The sequence below is a fragment of the Protopterus annectens genome, chromosome 6.part1, assembly GCF_019279795.1.
Source record: "Protopterus annectens isolate FY-2018-M chromosome 6.part1, PAN1.0, whole genome shotgun sequence".
NCBI lineage: Eukaryota > Metazoa > Chordata > Ceratodontiformes > Protopteridae > Protopterus > Protopterus annectens.
The window spans coordinates 78,829,908-78,848,490 of record NC_056738.1 but is presented as its reverse complement, the minus strand read 5'-3'; the positions used below and the strand labels follow the sequence as shown (position 1 = coordinate 78,848,490).

Sequence of the window (18,583 nt, the reverse complement as noted above, 5' to 3'; positions counted from 1 at the left end):
GGATACATTCGTGCCCCCCTTCTTTTTTCCATATTCATTAGCAAATGTCTGTGTGATTCCCCCCATGTCCTACTTATTCTCTATACTGATGGCGTACTCATTTACTGATCAGGTCACTCTGACACCAACATTCAATGCCAACTCCAGACAGACTTACATGAGGTGCACCAATGGCTCAAACAACCATAAACTACTTCTCAACCCCATCAAGACCAAAAATATGCTTTTGGAACTCTACAAAAAACTCACCAAGCATGAGGCTATTTAACAATCTTTGACTTGCATAACCATCCATAGAGGCAACCTCCACTCTCAAATACCTAGGACTGTGGCTTGTATATATGCCCACAGACAAAGTGAGACTCAAAATAAACTTACTCCTCTTCTGGCTGAAAATATTTCCCCTTTCTAACACAATAGGCCAGAGCAGCCACTCCTTTCTCAGCTTGAGTATGGGCTCCCAATATCTGCTTCTGCCTCCAAGTAAAACATTGCCACACCCAAAATATCTCTAACAGCATCTCCTCTCTGTGAGCATCACTGTATTATGCCAGAAAACATCAAATGGCTACCAATAACACAAAAGTCTAACCCACGTTTAGGATTTCCACTCTACAAACTAATCCAGCTCTACACATTTACTCTCCTTGCAGCTAAACTTCATGAAAAAAACTCATACAGCATGAGACAAGTCACACCAACTCTAATTACCCCTAGAACCAAACTCCACAGCAGTACACATGCCTTCTTCTTTCAGGCACCTACTCTTTGGCAAGACAGTAATGAAAGCAACACTTATTTAAATTCAGAATGCAACTCAAAAATCACTTTTTCATCTAACCAATTTCTCCTCTTCTACACGTAACATATCACCTAACCTATCTCCTTTCTGAGTCTCTCCTCTTCTCTCAAGGTTTGAAGATTGACCCACTTTAGAAACTAATGTATATATTGTATATTACACACTGCTTGATTGCACATTGCACTGTGCTTGTTCACTGATGTGTATATACACAGTATTGTCTATGGTATTAGTCTGAAATACTCTGTTACTGCTTACATTTTTTGTTTCTGAAATGTTTTGTATTTCACACGGGTTGAGACTCACATTGGTCAGTATTGATCAGTACATTACCCAGGTAAACAAATATAAATAAATATATAAATAAATCACAGTTGAGGCTATCCCAAACATAACTCTTGATCTGCTGCCTAATCTCATTCCAGTGGGGAATGCCTCATTTTTACTGGGTTATGAACTGTCCCAAGAAAGAGAGAGAGGAGCAGGCATATGTGGCTGTCATAGTGTGGATGGCTTGAATTTTCTCAATGAGTCCTCATCCCAACATGATAATTGAAGTATGCATGAATGACCAAACAATAGGCATTGCAAGGCAGCTGTCCTCACATATGTGCTGGCCATTATTCATTCTAAGCTGCACCCATGCATGACTGCATATGTATTGATGGTACTGTTAAAAATACCTCTCAAATGTCCAGATTTGCAATGACTGTACAGATTTTTGCCTCATCTTTTTGGTCTGTTCCTCCTAAAATTAATAGTTTTCTGGAAAATCACTAAGGACTGTAGTCACTAAATAATGACATATATTAGAGTTTCAGAAGTTACCGCAGAGCCTATTATTCAAGCAACTTTCTATGTTTCTAAGGGCAATATTTAAAAATTGTCCCTGATTCTGGGCCTCTGTCTCTCTTATTTTTTGGCTTTTTCTAGATTTCTTGTGTTCAGAAGTTGAGAGGTATGCTCTTACACACTTTGAATGTGTCCCCATACTCATCCTATTATCCCATACTATCCTAGGCATGGTTATTGCCTTGTGGTTTGGTTAAAGTTTGTTAAACAGAATGGAAAGCATTAAACAATTTGATAAAGGCTGTGCATTAAAAACAGCTCTGAAATACAAAAACATTACTACCACTAATAAAAGTGCTGAAAACAAAAGAAGTGAAATTAAATGCAATATTGTATAGCCTGTGGTCCTGAAACTTTTCCACTGAGGCTGTCATGCGCCATGTTTTTGTACTGGATGATTCATTGTTGTGCCTATGAGAAACAGATTTGGCTTCAAAATGAGAGCAGCAGAAAAACAGATCATTCAAACTACAAAAAGGGAAGGGCAAATATAAAGCATCCTGTATTGTAATATTACAGGCAATCATGATTTATGACTTTGGACTAACATTCATTATGACTGATCTTTCCCTGTGTTGCAAAGTTACAACATAGTTGGAGATATAAAAATACATTGCCATAAAAAGGTATATGAGAAAAAAATAAACCATTTCATGTGCATATCAGACTATGGATTTTCATTAGATACTACTTACTGATTAATCTGCAGTATATATACACATACACACACACACGTACGCAAAATATCTGCAGTATAATATGTGCATGCACACACATACAAACATGCATACATCATATGTAGTGACCATGCCATAGTATGACGTTTCTATTTGTCTTTGGCCTATCTACAAATTGTGGACTACATTGATGACATTAGTTGTTTCGAACACATGGCTAACACATAAAACAGTGATGGTATGGTGCTATTGGTTTTTAATAGTACTGAATAGTCAGTAGCGTGTTGCATGATAACGAAGTACAGCAGGGTCTGTTTTTTTTCTCTTTCCCCACTGTAGTGCGATCTCAAAGTTGGTATATATTTAACTAGAGGGGGTGTGGGGGTGCAACCCCCACTTGAGGTGATGCAGGAGGGCTTGCCCCCCTGCAAAGACTTTGGTTTTAGTTGCTTTGCTCTTGTAGGTTTTGACCTTCTGTGGTTGATGTTTTGTTTTGAAAGGATGCTAATATAGTCTGAAAATGTTTTTTACATATGTAGATGTCACTAACAAAGTAACTAACTTTACGTATCTAGATGTCACTATACAGCTAAGCAAATCACATACTATAAGCACCAACCACAGAGATTAATTTTTTAATTTGTCAGTGACATTTGCTAGTGTATTACTATATCTTTTACGGGTTATCTATATACGTGTGTGTTTTTATGTATGCATGCAGATCACCCGTTAAGGACATGCTAGTGTTTCAGCTATATAGCTTCTGAATGCCCATGATTTTTTATTTTTATAAGTCTTTACTGGTGGGTTCAGGCAGCAAGGCCAAACCCCACTAGCTAATATATATGGCTCTTCTTATAAGTAATGCTTGTAGCACTACTCAAAAGGTTTCTTCAAATGCTTTTTTTTTTCAACAAGGTTTACCTAACTGAATTGCTAAATGGGGAATTTAGACTTACAGTCAGAGAGCAATCAGGGAATTTAGATTTAGGGAGCAGGAGGGGAGTTTTAGGGTTAGGGAGTAATTAGTAAAGGTAGATTTAGTGAATGGGAGGGGTGCTATAGGGTTAGAGAGCAGTCAGGGAATTTAGGTTTAGGGAGGAGGAAGAGAGTTTAGAATTAGGGAGTGAGGTTTCAGGTTAGGGTTAGGAACTGGGTAAGAGTCTTAGGGTTAGAATCAGGTTTCTGGAGGTGCTGTTTAGTTTACTAGGATTGGTTTGTTGAAGAACTATGTAATTTATGATTATCAGGCTAGATGGAAGAAGGGCAGTTGCCATTTTGAGCAAATGAGAGGAAGTAAGCCAGCCACAAGCTTTTAGAGCGAGAACTTTTAGCAGACCAATTTTAGGGTCTTTGATGGGTTTTGTAGAACTGGTTCTATTCAATGGGGTGGTGATTTTTTTTCAATATAAGTTGGTTAATTTTAACAATATAAATGATTCATTCATATATATACATATGTGTGTGTGTGCATGCGTCCCTGCACGCGTATGTACATATGTGTATTTGTGCATGTGTTTATATGTATGCGTGTAGATATATATATATATATATATATATATATATATACAAACACACATATATATATATATATATATACGTGTGTGTGTAGATATATAACTTATATGTATATAAAAATACATATATATATATCCATATATATTTGTGTGTGCTCTCGTGTGTATTTTCTTCTGATAATATTGTCAGGCCATTGATGAAAACTTTCATTGGATCCTTTTCTGTTGATCACAAAACAATGATTACCAAATACAATGATTTTTTGTGGGGTGGTTAACTCCTCTGTACTCCCACACTCCTGCATTTATGAATGCACTATGTCTGAGATTGCAATGCAGCACAGGAAAGGATAACTTTCTAATTCCCACTACAACACAATTTGTTCTAATGCACTATAATATTTTGATGTATCTCATGGCTGTTCAAATCACAATAATCATTTTTTGTTGTTGTCTGCTACTGTAATCACAAAAATAAGGTTTTCCATTCTACCATAGCACTACGGATAGGGTTTGCCAAAAGGCCCAGTCTAAAGACAAACATAATGTATTGCAGTAACCTCTATGTTTCCTAGGAAATGTTTTAGGAAGCTTTAATATGATGACTGGTTCTGTGTACATAACAGAACCCTGACTAAAGCACTAGCAACCTTGGTTCCAACAATGGTACTAGTCCTGGTAGGAATCATCCAGGCAGTAAACAGCCAAAACTTAATTACCCACATCAGGATAAGGGTCACAAGGGGCATCCCACACTATGGCTGATTTTTGGCAGAGGCCAGGGACAACATTCTCCCAGACATAAGGGATCTGAGCAGCAGAGTATATCAGCAGGCAGTGCAGACATACACATGGAAAGACATGTGTGGTGCATTTAAACACAATGAAAGCACATTTGGCACACGCACTGTGACCCACATTTTCAAACAGCAGGGTAGCCTTATGTAATGGCCAACTGGCAAAAGATTTCCATCTCCCACCAAAAAAGGTATGATGGCTCACAAGGTATCTCTGTCCACTTGCAATAGGGATATGACCAATGTGGGATGGGAGAGTAAAATGGGTCAATGAGGAAGAATTGATGATTAAGCTCAGCTGAGCCAATAAATTAAAGTTAACAGAATACAATGATAAGTATGACAATTATTTACTTAGTTTCATGAGAGAAGGAAACAGCATGAACTATTAGCCTATAAAAACAATGTTTGCCAAAATATATCCTCTAACTTACATAAATGTGGGCAAAAGAATGTTCTGCAGGCTTAAGAGAATTAAATATAGCAGATTGTAATGTTTTAATACATGTTCCTAAGTCTAATTATAAACTTTTTAAAAAATACAATAAAAATTCTAGCTGATCAAAATATATAACAACTCAGTGTGACCTGTGTTAAAAGCATTTGTGTGTGTATTTCATAGAAATTTGTCTCAAGTCCACAACAGGGTGGATCACAAAACAGCATCTTGAAAACTGTACAATGTATGTGTCAGAACACAACAGTTTTGAACCAAAAAGTAATAAACATCTTCCACTTCCAAATTTCAAATCTTACTTTTTTGGAAGACAGCAAGATGCATTTCACAAAACAGCCACAATGTGATGTTACCCTCCTTTTCACTACAGGACACCTTTCTTGCTACATATACTAAACATAATGGCTACATACCTTTGTGCAACTTGGTTGTGGCATACTCCATATGTGCTCTTCCATTGCACCCTTGGGAGTAGCAGAGAAAATGCTACAAGAATAGCAGTGATATTGTTTCTGTAGTTCTGACAAAGTGCTTTAGAAATGTTTGTACCATCAGCTTTATGAAACAATTACTGATTCTCCTCATTTTGTGTGATACAACAGCGATTGTAGCACTGAGTTCTCATGGTGTGCGTACACACGTGTGTGTGTGTGTGTGTGTGTGTGTGTGTGTGTGTGTGTGTGTGTGTGTGTGTGTGTGTGTGTGTGTGTGTGTTTATATGGTGCAGCTGTATTAATCTGTTCATGTACTTTTTTTTTTTTTTTTTACATGTGCTGGTAACAGCTACTAGGTGACTTTTTTTTTGGTGGAGTAACATGCTGTTAGAAAAAAATGTTTAGGACCCGTTAAAAAAAATGAAAAATTTCCCAAAAACGTTTTGGAGAATTTATTTATTTTGTTGACTAGCCTAATTAAGTTTAAAAAAGATGTTTTAGATTGGGAGGCAGAGCAGGGCTGGTACCTATCCAAACTGGGAAAACTTTTGTATCACACTAGTGGAAAGAAAGTTATAATATACAGGACAGTTCCTGTGTGAACAAAGAAATGGAGTTGATGTACTTGGATAAGAGTAGTGTTACAGTTCCACCCTGTTGCATTCACAAAAGTGATATACAGTGCCCTCAGGTGTGAAATATACTGCTGTGGAGCCTGAAAACATCAGCTTAAGAAAGTCAAAACTTCACATGCAAGCATTGTGCAAATGGTATGCAAGTGGATGAATGACTAACAGAAAAGACTATGGATATTAATGACAAAAGAATGCTGCAGAGATGGAGAAAGAGTCTGACACATAATTTAGTTGGGGTTGTGTGTAAGGAAGTTATGGATTCAGAGAACCATTGCTGAGCGCAAACACCAAAAAGATGACTGAACTTTTGTATCCACATTAGGTGATTCCATGACACGTTAATGCTTTGACTCTGTATATATGCTTAATATACTGAATGTATACACTTCTTTATGATATATGTGGATCCTGTATATGTGTTTGTGTACATAAGATTTTTAATCTGTGTTAAATGTATAAATGTATACATTTCTCTGAGTTAAGTGTGGAACTTGTGCATGTAAACATGGACATTCCTCTGTTTTATGTGGAACTTTTCTCCCCGTGCCTCCACTGAAAACGAACTTGTGTCTAATCAGACTTTCCTGGTAAACAAATGTAAAATAAAGATAAAATAAATAAATTTGCTGAAGGATAATATGGCATTTGTTGTAAAGAACAGTTATACCTTGACTGAAATCAGGATTGTAGATGTTATATTAGTTTTAGCAAATGAGAGGATGTTTACTGTTTTGGTGTTTATTTATAAAAGAGTTAAGCTATGGAATAACTGGAAGTGCTACAGTGCTCAGTTTACTTCGGCAACAATGGACAAATCACTTTAAGTTATTAAAATGAAACTATAATTATCCAGGTTGACATATTATAATTGATGCAAAAAAGCTAAGGCATCAGCTCAGCCTTTTATAAATAGTAATAGTAATAATACAGTAATATATAAATGGGGTGGCTAAAATATGAAAACTATGTTATGCTTTACAGAAAAGTAGAAAAACAAAATGCTGGCCTAGAACCTTTCATTTGGTTATTAAATGTTGTGTGCATGGCAAAAATGTGATACATTCTTATACGTATAGGGACAAAAGAAATATTTTGTAAACATGCAAATCACAATAAAGTAATACCCAAAGATGAACAAGAAAAAACAAGAAAATAAATTATGAAACTTTGGAGAAAATCATAGAAGTAACAAAAGAAGAGAAGGTTTCTTATGTTTGTGGAAATTACTAGATGATCAATGAGAGAAATTATGAGTTTAAGAAAATGAAAAAAATAAAGGAAGACTGCTTTATCTCTCTTTACCTCACGGGAAGATGAAATGTGAGAGGCGGGAATATACATGAAAACTGGGTATGCGGTTTTAAAAAGTCTGATAAAGATTGACTAGAACAGTGAAGAAGGTAAAAATAAAAGCACTTTAAAAGGCCTAAATGAAGATACATTGATTAGATATGGGATAAGGAAAGAAAGTGACTTAACGGATGCAAACTGCATATATCCTTGCTACATTATATGAAGGGCAAGAATTTTTCTATGCTCATTTTAGAAGACACGATGTTAACATCAATTGAGAAAATGAATAGGCCTAGATTATGTGGAGGTGGATATTCAGGTTATGGTAGTTCAAAAAAGGGACTCTGTGTTGGTAAGGAACCTTTACGTTAAAGAGAGGAAAATAACACCTGCATTAAGGAAGGATTATGGTGGTGACAAAGATTAAAATGGACAGACGTCTAGAATAATTATGGCATATGCACCACAAGAATAGTTGATAAGGAGCAACATCTAGCATTTAACAAAGTGGTTTGTATCTCAGAATCTGCTTGCCTGTATAGAGGATATTAATGTAGACTTGGATAAAAAGAAAGAGCCAGTCAAGGAAAGTGACCAGTGACACATAATGGTAATGTTAAACATGAAGGTTTGGGAAGTGCCAAGGAGGAGATATGTAGTGAGAGTACTGTAATGGCATGCTCACTGCACCTTGTTATCTAAGAGACATGTAGTCAGACATATAGTACTACACTACAGCAGTAGTACTGTAATGTCACGCTCACTGCAGTTTATTTAAGACATATGTAGTCAGATGTGCACTACAACACTGCAGCAATAGCACTGTAAAGTCATTCTCACTGCAGCTTATCTAAGAGATATGTAGTGAGATGTGCACTACTACACTGCAGCAGTTGTACTGTAAAGTCACTCTCACTGCAGCGTGTTATCCAAGAGATATGTAGTCAGACATGCAGTACTACAATACAGCAGTAGTACTGTAATGCCAAGCCCACTGCAGCTTATCTAACAGATATGTAGTCAGACGTGCAGTACTACACTACAGCAGTAGTACTGTAATGCCACACTCACTGCAGCTTATCTAAGAGATATGTAGTCTGATGTTCAGTACTACACTGCACTAGTAGTAATGTAAAGTTATGCTCACTGCAGCTTGTTGTATAAGAGATACATAGTCAGATGTGCAATACTACACTATAGCAGTAGTACTGTAATGCCACGCTCACTGCAGCCTGTTATCTAAGAGATATGTAGTCAGACGTGCAGTACTACACTACAGCAGTAGTACTGTAATGCCACACTCACTGCAGCTTGTTATCTAAGAGATATGTAGTCAGACGTGTAGTACTATACCACAGCAGTAATACTGTAATGTCAGGCTCACTGCAGCTTATCTAAGAGACATATAGTCAGACTTGTAGTACTGCACTACAGCAGTAGTATTGTAATGCCATGCTCACTGCAGCTTATCTAAGACATATGTAGTCAGATGTGTAGTACTACACTGCAGCAGTAGAACTGTAATGCCATGATCACTGCAGCTTGTTATCTAAGAGATATGTAGTGAAATGTACACTACAACACTGCAGCAATAGTACTGTAAAGTCATTCTCACTGCAGCTTGCAGTCCGATGTTCAGTAATACACTGCAACAGTAGTACTGTAAAGTCATTCTCACTGCAGCTTGCAGTCCAATGTTCAGTAATACACTGCAACAGTAGTACTGTAATGCCACGATCACTGCAGCTTGTTATCTAAGAGATATGTAGTCAGATGTGCAGTACTACACTGCAGCTTATCTCAGAGATATGTAGTCAGATGTGCAGTACTACACCACAACACTAGTAATGTAATGCCACACTCAGTGTAGCCTGTTGTCTAAGGGGCAGCTCCCAACCCCATGCTTAATTCAGTTATTACAGTGCAGTCTGGCTCAGTTAGGTTCTGTTGAAAGTATGCTGAAGAATAATACAAAATATGTGAAAAGTGTAGAAAAAAAGCAAGCTGGATGATATGGGCAGGGAGCAATGGGAATAGGGTGCACCATAGGATGTGGCGTGGAGGAACAGGCAGTGGGGGACACCATGCAGCTCTTCACCTAGGGTGCGACTGCACCTAAGGTCAGCTCTGATCACAGGCAAATTGGCATGACCTGCTATAACATAGTCTCCTTCATTCTGTTTCTTCTTGTAACCTCAACTTACTTTCAAGTCACCAGCTACCACAGTCATTATCTGTTCAGCTCTTTAAGCATTGTGCACACTGTTTGGTATGAATATACCAAAAGGAGTTGTGTTGTGGTGTTGTATTATCTGTGGGGAAACTGTCACTTAATAATGAAACATGGGGAACTGGAAGCTACAGGGATTCTATGGGTGCTGTTTTAGGCCAGATGAATGTAAAGGGCCTCTGTCCATATGATCAAGTTTCCATACTTCCATTTGATTAATGTTTATGAGATATCTCAGCATGGCACTTGATACAAAAAACAAACAAATAAAGATGTTACCTGTTTTTGTTAGAGGATTGGCAAACAGCTGTTGTAGTAGTTTATTTTCTGATGTTCTTAGCACCACCACAATGTCTGCAGGAAGAGTATCTCTGTTCTTCTCAAGAAAGCCATAAGCATCATATAAAACCTAATAAGAGAAATCCACATAACAGTACTTTATAACAAGAGTATTTGTGAAAGGTTCCTGACAAGCTTACAAACCACTTCTTAAAAACCAAACACTAAATCTTTGCTTAACACACTGTATGTCATATTAACTATTAGACAGTTATGTAACATTTATTTAGGAAAACTCTACTGGTTGTGTGTTGTTGAATAATTTCACCATTTCACTGATATGCTGAAGTAAAAGACAATGGCAAACATTTTCCCTTCCTCAAGGAGTGATATTCTTGCACAGTATACATAATATTTGACTTTATTGCTATTATAAATGGGTGATGTATTACTGTAAGCTTGTAAAACTGTAAACTTATTTCTTCTGTAGATTGAACTGACACACTGATTTTAGTGTGTCTTATAAACATTTGTCTGTTTTTGTAGCTAATCAGATCTCTGGATTTTGCATAGCCATTGCATTATTGTTGAGTTCATAGTTATATATTAGATTAACGACTACCAAAGCCTTTATAAGTCCAGCCGTGCAATCCAACCCAACCCAATTGTTTTCTATGTATCATGGATGTTTATTAGAAGGGGGTATATTGGTTAGGAAGTTTCTGGAGGTTATGTGGAGAGGGTGCTAGTTTGAGAATTACTGTCTGCCTCTGGTCTGTAAAAGAGAGCGAGAGAGAGACATGGGGTCCAGACCCGGGGTGAATTTCTGATTTCCCATCCTCTGGTCAGGGCTACACTTAAATAGGATTAGGAATAGAGTCTACCTCACATGGATGGGGAGCCTATTCCAGAGCATTGGGATCCTCTGAAATCCATCTCTGTCTTGCTAACATGTCCTATTTATGTTACAAGCAAAGTTTAAATACTTGGATCTAGTGGTTCTGATGCTGCTCATTTGCAGATGTGCAAAATGTCCATCAGAGCTGCACCCAAAGATGTGTTGTATGCCAGGAATAGATCACATTTTAGTAACCTATAGGAACAGAGATAGTGCTTTAAGGCAATCTGTATAGGATAATGTGTTCATACCCTGGATTCTCTTGGTAAATAACCTTTGTTCGTGTTCCAACTGTTGCATATGTCTGGTCAGTTACATGCCAAAAGGGGCATTATACTCAATGATGGGTCTGATAAGCACTGAATAAAGTAGCACTATGATTTCCTTGGACCTGGATGCCATGCCTTTATTTATAAGTTGGGCAACACAGAGTGATTTTCTTACCACCTTGGGTAAGTGTTGATCAAAGCCTTGATTACTGTCTACATATGTCCCCAGATCCCTGACTACAGGTCAGTTATTAGAGGTGTCTTATTGATGAAGTAATTAACCTGGGTGGCAGTTTTTCCCCAAAGGCACTGTAATGCATTTCTTAGCATTGAGTTTTAGTCTGTGACTTTAACACCAGTATCTTGTCTGTGTTAGACCCTCTTGTAAGATGCTTGTATTATGGGGGAATGCATGATATTTCCTAATTTGCAGTCATCTGTTAACTTGGTCAGCCAAAGGCCCTTAACATTAGCCTTTACCTCCGAGAAATAGATGCCAAATAGGAGTGGTCCCAGCATGGAACTCTGAGGTACCCTGCTGGTGACTGGTCTCTTGTTGTAGGTGGTATCATCAATCCTGACTTCTTGGATCCTGTCAACTGGCAATCCAGTGAGTTATGTAAGGGTTTATGCCCAGTTTGGTACATTCGTCAACTATACCCAAGTAGGGTATTTTATTAATGCCTTAGCCAGGTCTAGGTAGGCAATATGAACAGTTTTCCCCTCATCCACTGTCTTTGTGACCATCTCAAAGAAATCCACCAGGTTTAGTAGGCATGATCTTCCCCTAACAATGCCAAACTGGGTTGGGTCCACTGTCGGAAGGTTGCTTATGTATTTACTGATCATTTCCAAGATAATTCATACCATAGCTTTGGATTTTAAATTAGTCTAACTAATAGGTCTGTAGTTTCTAGGGTCAGTTGATGGTCCCCACCTGTGAAATCAAAGAAACATTTCAGTCCTCTCTTTTCATGGTACAAAGCCTGTTTTGAGGCTGTAGCTGAAAAGTGACTCAAATGGTCTTAATAGATCATGTTTCCAGCTATTTAGGAGGCATCCTGGGATACTGCCAGGGCCAACTAAGGCTATTTTCCGGTATTAATGAGTGTTGCCAGGATGTGCTCCCTGTTAACAGTTGGGGGCATTATGCTACTAGGTACTGCATGCAGGGAGGTAGAGGGCAGTGGGGGGTGAAGTTTGAGATGAATTTGTCAGCAAGAAAATTCACTATGTTGCTCTGCTTAGTGAAGGTGGCACCACTGACCATCAGTTCGGCACACCTATGAGGTTTCAGACAAAGCTGTAGAAGGCCTTGTGGTTGTCTTTAGCCTGTGAGGCTATCCTGACCATGTAATTGGCCTTGTTGGACTTAATTATTCCTTTTAGTTTTCTGTTTATTTTAATTACAGAGCTCCTATCATTATAGGAGTTGCTCTTCCAGATTTTAACCATGACCTTTCCTTTTGTTATATACCCTGTTAAGGATAGGATTCCACTATTGTAGTTTGATTTTAGAGTTTGGGTTGGGTTTCCTTCTAGTAGGTACAGCACGCTTTATACATTTACATGGCTGTACACAGATTAATATAGAAGTAATGCCTGCTGAAAAACAAGTCTGCCACTTCTTGGCAGCATATCAAGCTGCCGTGGAGCTCGGACAGAAAAAAACGAATATCTGCCATTGTTTTACACTCGCAAAGCAGCACTTCTGCTGTTTAGTGAGTGTAAAATGTAAAAAACAACAAAACAAAAACTGTGTGTGTGTGCTTATGGTTTACATCTGTGTGCATATAAGTGTATGCGTGCATGTGGGTGAAACCGAGATCGATTGAGCCATTATTTTACACTTGCTAAGCAGTGCTTTTGCTGTTTAGGGAGTCTAAAACAAAAATAAACAGAAAAAACTGTATATGTGTGTATGTATCTGTATGAGTGTGTTTATGTTTCTGTCTGTGTGTGTTAGTGAATGCATGCATGAAAGCAGAAGAGACTGTATACACGTGTGTATATGAGAGAGACAGTGAACAGTGAGACTGATCAAGCCATTATTTTACACTCACTAAGCAGTGCTTTTGCTGTTTAGCGAATGTAAAGAAAAAAGAAAAGAAACTTAAAGTGCATGTGTGTACATCTGAGTAAGAGTGTATGCATGTATGAAAGCAGATGAGGCTGTGTGTGACTGTGTGAAGAGTGAGGGTGATCCCTGGCAGCGGCAGCAGTTAAGAGGTGTGCATACTATCTGCAAATATATAGAGCTGAGTATATTTTTCTGTATTATTCTGTATTATAGAGCTAAATTGCTGCTTAGATATCTGTTGTCTTAGTGTTCTTCAAATATACAGAGATCAGTATATATTTTTGGGTTTTATAATTTGCACTCTGATTCCTCACATCTCTGTTGAAACTTTCTTCCCCACCCCCCCTCATTGTGGTTTCTATTGCTTGTGTGTTGTTAACTCAATGTTCCCTTAATTTGTGTTCTGCAAATATACAGAGATCAGTATATATTTTTTGGGTTTTATAATTTACACTCTGATTCCTCACATCTCTGTTGAAACTTTCTTCCCCACCCTCCTCATTGTGGTTTCTATTGCTTGTGTGTTGTTAACTCAAGGTTCCCTTAATTTGAACTGTTAATAGCAGCAGTCTGCATTTAAAGTGGAACAGCCTTACAAGACTATCTGCAAATATATAGAGCTGAGTATATTTTTCTGAATTATTCTGTATTATAGAGCTAAATTGTTGCTTAGATATTTGTTGTCTTAGTGTTCTGCAAATATACAGAGATCAGTATATATTTTTTGGGTTTTATAATTTGCACTCTGATTCCTCACATCTCTGTTGAAACTCCCCCCCCCCGTCCCTGTTCTGGTAGTAGTTTAAATTTGGTGGCTTTTGCAGTGCCCGCCCCACTGTAGATTTGATCTAGGACACTCCCCCAGCCCCATCTCTTTACCGCATTCTACCTAATAAACCCTTTCTGCACTTGCTTTTAGTCCTTTTTAATTTAATTACATTTTTTCAAACTGTGTATGGACTAATATTGCTACATACTCAAGTGTGCCAGCTTGCACTGCATGTGAATTGTTTTTACTACTGTTTTGCTACTTTTCTGAAAAAAAAAAATTGTAAGCCTGTTTCCTACCTTTCCTGTAATTAGTGTTCCAGATACAGATTTGTTGTATCCAGGACTATTTGTAAGCTTCTGAGCCCCCAAGCCTTTCTGTGTTGGAGGGAAGCCTTCTAGCTTATCAGTGGGAGTGGTAAGCATTAGGTAACCTGTCTATCACATAAGGAGTGGTTCTGGCCCAGAATTTGTAGTTATTGGCCATTTGGGCGGTCTTCCATCTCTCTCAACTTTCAGATTTGAAGGCCTGCATTTGCACTGTTACTGTCCTGTAACTCCTGGGCCCATCTCATTTGCTCACTCAAAAAAAAAAAAAAAAAAAAAAACCCTGCTTTTACTGTATTTGTGTTTCTTCCTACTTTATTTTGCTTTTGCGTCATCTTAAAAGTACTCAATTGTATTTATTACTGCTTGGTGTAACTCATTCTAAGCCTTTTAGTTTAAGCACTTGGGCTTCAGACCAGTTGTTTTACATTAGGAAGGTTTGTGGTCTGCACTGTGGTGGCAGGACAGGTAGCTTACATCCTTCTAAGCTGGGAACTGCTGATTGAAGGCTCAGTGTCTGTTATTCTAAAAGTGTATTAATTCTGTTTTAAGCACTTGGGCTTCAGGCCATTTATTTTACATTAAAAGGGTTCGTGGTCTGCACTCTTGTGGGAGGAGAGGCTGGACTCTGCCCTTCTAGCTGGGAATTTCTGGTTAAAGGCTTCTAGTGCCTGCATATCTAAACTGCTTCTTACTGAAATTGGTACACCTTGTTTGCTGTAGCATAGACTAGATCCAGGCCTGCTGAATCTAGCTTTGTTTGTATAACGTGAGCACTAATCCAGTATTCAACTGTATTTATTACTGCTTGCTAGTAACTTGATTAAAGTGTAGCTATCATTCTAAGTCTTTTGGATTAAGCACTTGGGCTTCAGACCAGTTGTTTTACATTAGGAAGGTTTGTGGCCTGCACTGTGGTGGCAGGACAGGTAGCTTACATCCTTCTAAGTTGGGAACTGCTGATTGAGGGCTCAGTGACTGTTATTCTAAAAGTGTATTAATTCTGGTTTAAGCACTTGGGCTTCACGCCAGTTGTTTTACATTAAGAAGGTTTGCGGTCTGCAATGTAGTGGCAGAACAGGTAGCTTCCATCCTTCTAAGTTGGGAACTGCTGATTGAGGGCTCAGTGTCTGTTATTCTAAAAGTGTATTCATTCTGGTTTAAGCACTTGGGCTTCAAGCCAGTTATTTTACATTAAAAGGGTTCGTGGTCTGCACTCTTGTAGGAGGAGAGGCTGGATTCTGCCCTTCTGAGCTGGGAATTTCTGGTTAAAGGCTTATAGTGCCAGCATATTTGAACTGCTTCTTACTGAAATTGGTACACCTTGTTTGCTGTAGCATAGACTAGATCCAGGCCTGCTGAATCTAGCTTTGTTTGTATAACTTGAGCACTAATCCAGGCATTCTTTAAAGTATTCAATTGTATTTATTACTGCTTGGTAGTAACTTGATTAAAGTGTAGCTATCATTCTACGTCTTTTGGATTAAGCACTTGGGCTTCAGACCAGTTGTTTTACATTAGGAAGGTTTGTGGCCTGCACTGTGGTGGCAGGACAGGTAGCTTACATCCTTCTAAGTTGTGAACTGCTGATTGAGGGTTCAGTGTCTGTTATTCTAAAAGTGTATTAGTTCTGGTTTAAGCACTTGGGCTTCAGGCCAGTTATTTTACATTAAGAAAGTTCGTGGTCTGCACTCTTGTGGGAGGAGAGGCTGGACTCTGCCCTTCTGAGCTGGGAATTTCTGGTTAAAGGCTTATAGTGCCTGCATATTTGAACTGTTTCTTACTGAAATTGGTACACCTTGTTTGCTGTAGCATAGACTAGATCCAGGCCTGCTGAATCTAGCTTTATTTGTATGCTGCTTGTTTGTTTGCTTGTTATTTCCTGAAACGCTAATTCCACCTAAAATGCGGCTTTTCAGCTTCTGTGGATCCCTAGTGATATCTGCATAGCTTACTGTACTTATTTCCTTGTTTCACTTGAAAGAAAGTTACTGTTTGTCATTTTGCATTTAAGTTACCTGTAACACATTGCATTTAAGTTACCTGGCACTTGCTCACTAAAGCAATTATATAAGTCAGCACTAAAATATTAAAAGCACTACACCCTCACAAACTCCTCTTGAGTACCTCATTCCCCATTGGCCCTTTTTTTCAATTATAAAGGAATTCCCAATACTATTCTAGCATGTCCAAAGGTCAGTTGTCAATCTCCTCTCCGGTCCAGCTGGTGAATCTGGGAATCTTGAGGCAATGTTACAACTGCCTCATGTACACAGACAACCCTCTCCTCCTCCCAACAAATTCCAACACATGTGAGAGATGCAACCATATAGCCATACTGGAGGTTAAGCTCTCTCAACTCAGTACTGGCAAAACCAGTCAGGAGGAGAAGGAAACCACACTCACTACAATTCCAGTCTCATATAGACCTACCACGACAGCAAACCAAACACATAAACATACAAAACATACTGAGCTCTAAATAAAAATCTGCCTAAGCAGCAGAGACCTCCAAAGCAGACACCCAAGCAACTGCTACCCCAAAACAAAACACGTGCAACACATAGCTCACAAAGCCAGTGTGCCGAACAGTCACAGCCCTTAAGGCTAAACAACACACCTGATACACTTGTAATAGGTGACTCTATCGTCAGGCACACTGACGTCCCGCTCACCAGGCTAAACAAGGAGAAGGTCATGGTGAGCTGCCTGTCGGGCACTAGGATCCGCCACATAACACAAGCACTCAGGTCACTCCAAGGCAAGTACAAATATGACTCAGTCATTGTCCATGCTGGTGTGAATGACCTGAGACGTATCTCCCTAGACTACATGAAAAGAGACATAGAGGAGCTCTCTGAGCATGTAGCCCAGGCCGGTATGACCCTAACCTTGAGTAGCATCTTACCCTCACCAAGAGTAATGCCACAATATGAAGACAAGATGATCAATTTCAACAATTGGCTTAAGTATTGGTGTCATTCAAAGGGGATCCAATGCCTGTCAGCCTGGGATGACATGCTCGACAAGCCACGATGCTTCGCTAGGGACAGCTTGCACCTGTCACCCCTGGGCTTTCGGATATTGGCAAAGGCTCTTGCTACACCCATAGTGCCTTTTTTAGGCAAGGCTCAAAAGACAAACCCACCTCCATAGGTATCACAGGGGATAAGAAACTAAGAGTAATGTTACTCAATGTCAGAAGTCTAAACTTCAAGATGCACGCACTCGAAACTCTCCTTAGCATGGAGAACATCGATATCTGTGCAGCAACAGAAACCTGGTTCAAGGCTCCCGGGAGCACCCCAGCACTACCAGGTTATACCTCATACCATGCTTTTTGGCCCCAAAACTTGGACCGTACCACAAAAGGAGGGGGAGTATCAATATTTGTCAAAGATACCCACACCTCCAGGTTGGTGGCACAGCACGAAGCATCAGAGACTATCCATTTGCAACTAACAGTGGGTAAAACTGCCTTCCAGTTTATAGCCTGCTACAGATCACCCTCCCAAACCCAGGAACCCCACTCGGCCTTCCTGAGAACACTGGAAAATATGAAGGTCTCTCCAAACACCATTATATTGGGTGACTTCAACTACCCAAACATAGACTGGGAACATTACTCTAGCTCCAACACCCTAGCCCAAAGGTTCCTAGAATTTATAAACTCAAATGCTATGGAACAACTTGTTACCACTCCCACAAGAGGAGAAAACATACTGGACCTGATCATCACCAACATGGGGACTCTATGCTCCAAACCAGAAGTGTATCCCTCACTGGTAAGATCAGACCATAAACTAATCTCACTGGATATTCACATCCCGACTCCACCCCCTGCCCTGAAAACCACAGTGAAAAACTTCTCTAAAGCAAATTTCACACTCCTCAAAACCGAGGTGGAATCCTTCAAAGCCCCCGGGCCTGTGGAAAATACAGCCCAGACCACAGAATCCTTTATAAATGCATACTATGAACACCTTCAGGAATGCATGGATCATGCAATCCTAAATAAAACCAAGACCCAATCCTCCAAAGGCAGACAACCTGTCTGGTGGACCCCAGCCATAAGCAAACTATACAATAGAAGGAGGAAGCTACTACATGATAGAGCAAAATCCCAAAAAGGGAAGGCATCTCTGATCAGTATTAGCAAAAAACTATGGGCACTCATAAAATCGTCTTAGGCCAGCTTCGAGAGAAAAATTGCACAGGACACTAAGGATAATCACAAGACTTTCTTTAGTTATGTTAGGAACCTGGGT

General features: G+C 39.0%; 1 protein-coding gene across 1 annotated transcript in view; it reads right to left on the bottom strand.

The window, feature by feature from the left end:
* Positions 1–18,583, bottom strand: part of MYO3B (myosin IIIB) — a 2,630,788-nt gene that overhangs the window by 1,601,870 nt on the left and 1,010,335 nt on the right. The window contains exon 15 of the mRNA XM_044075508.1: positions 9,974–10,103. Within this exon, the coding sequence (XP_043931443.1) occupies positions 9,974–10,103 (130 nt within the window). The remainder of the gene's footprint in view (positions 1–9,973; positions 10,104–18,583) is intronic.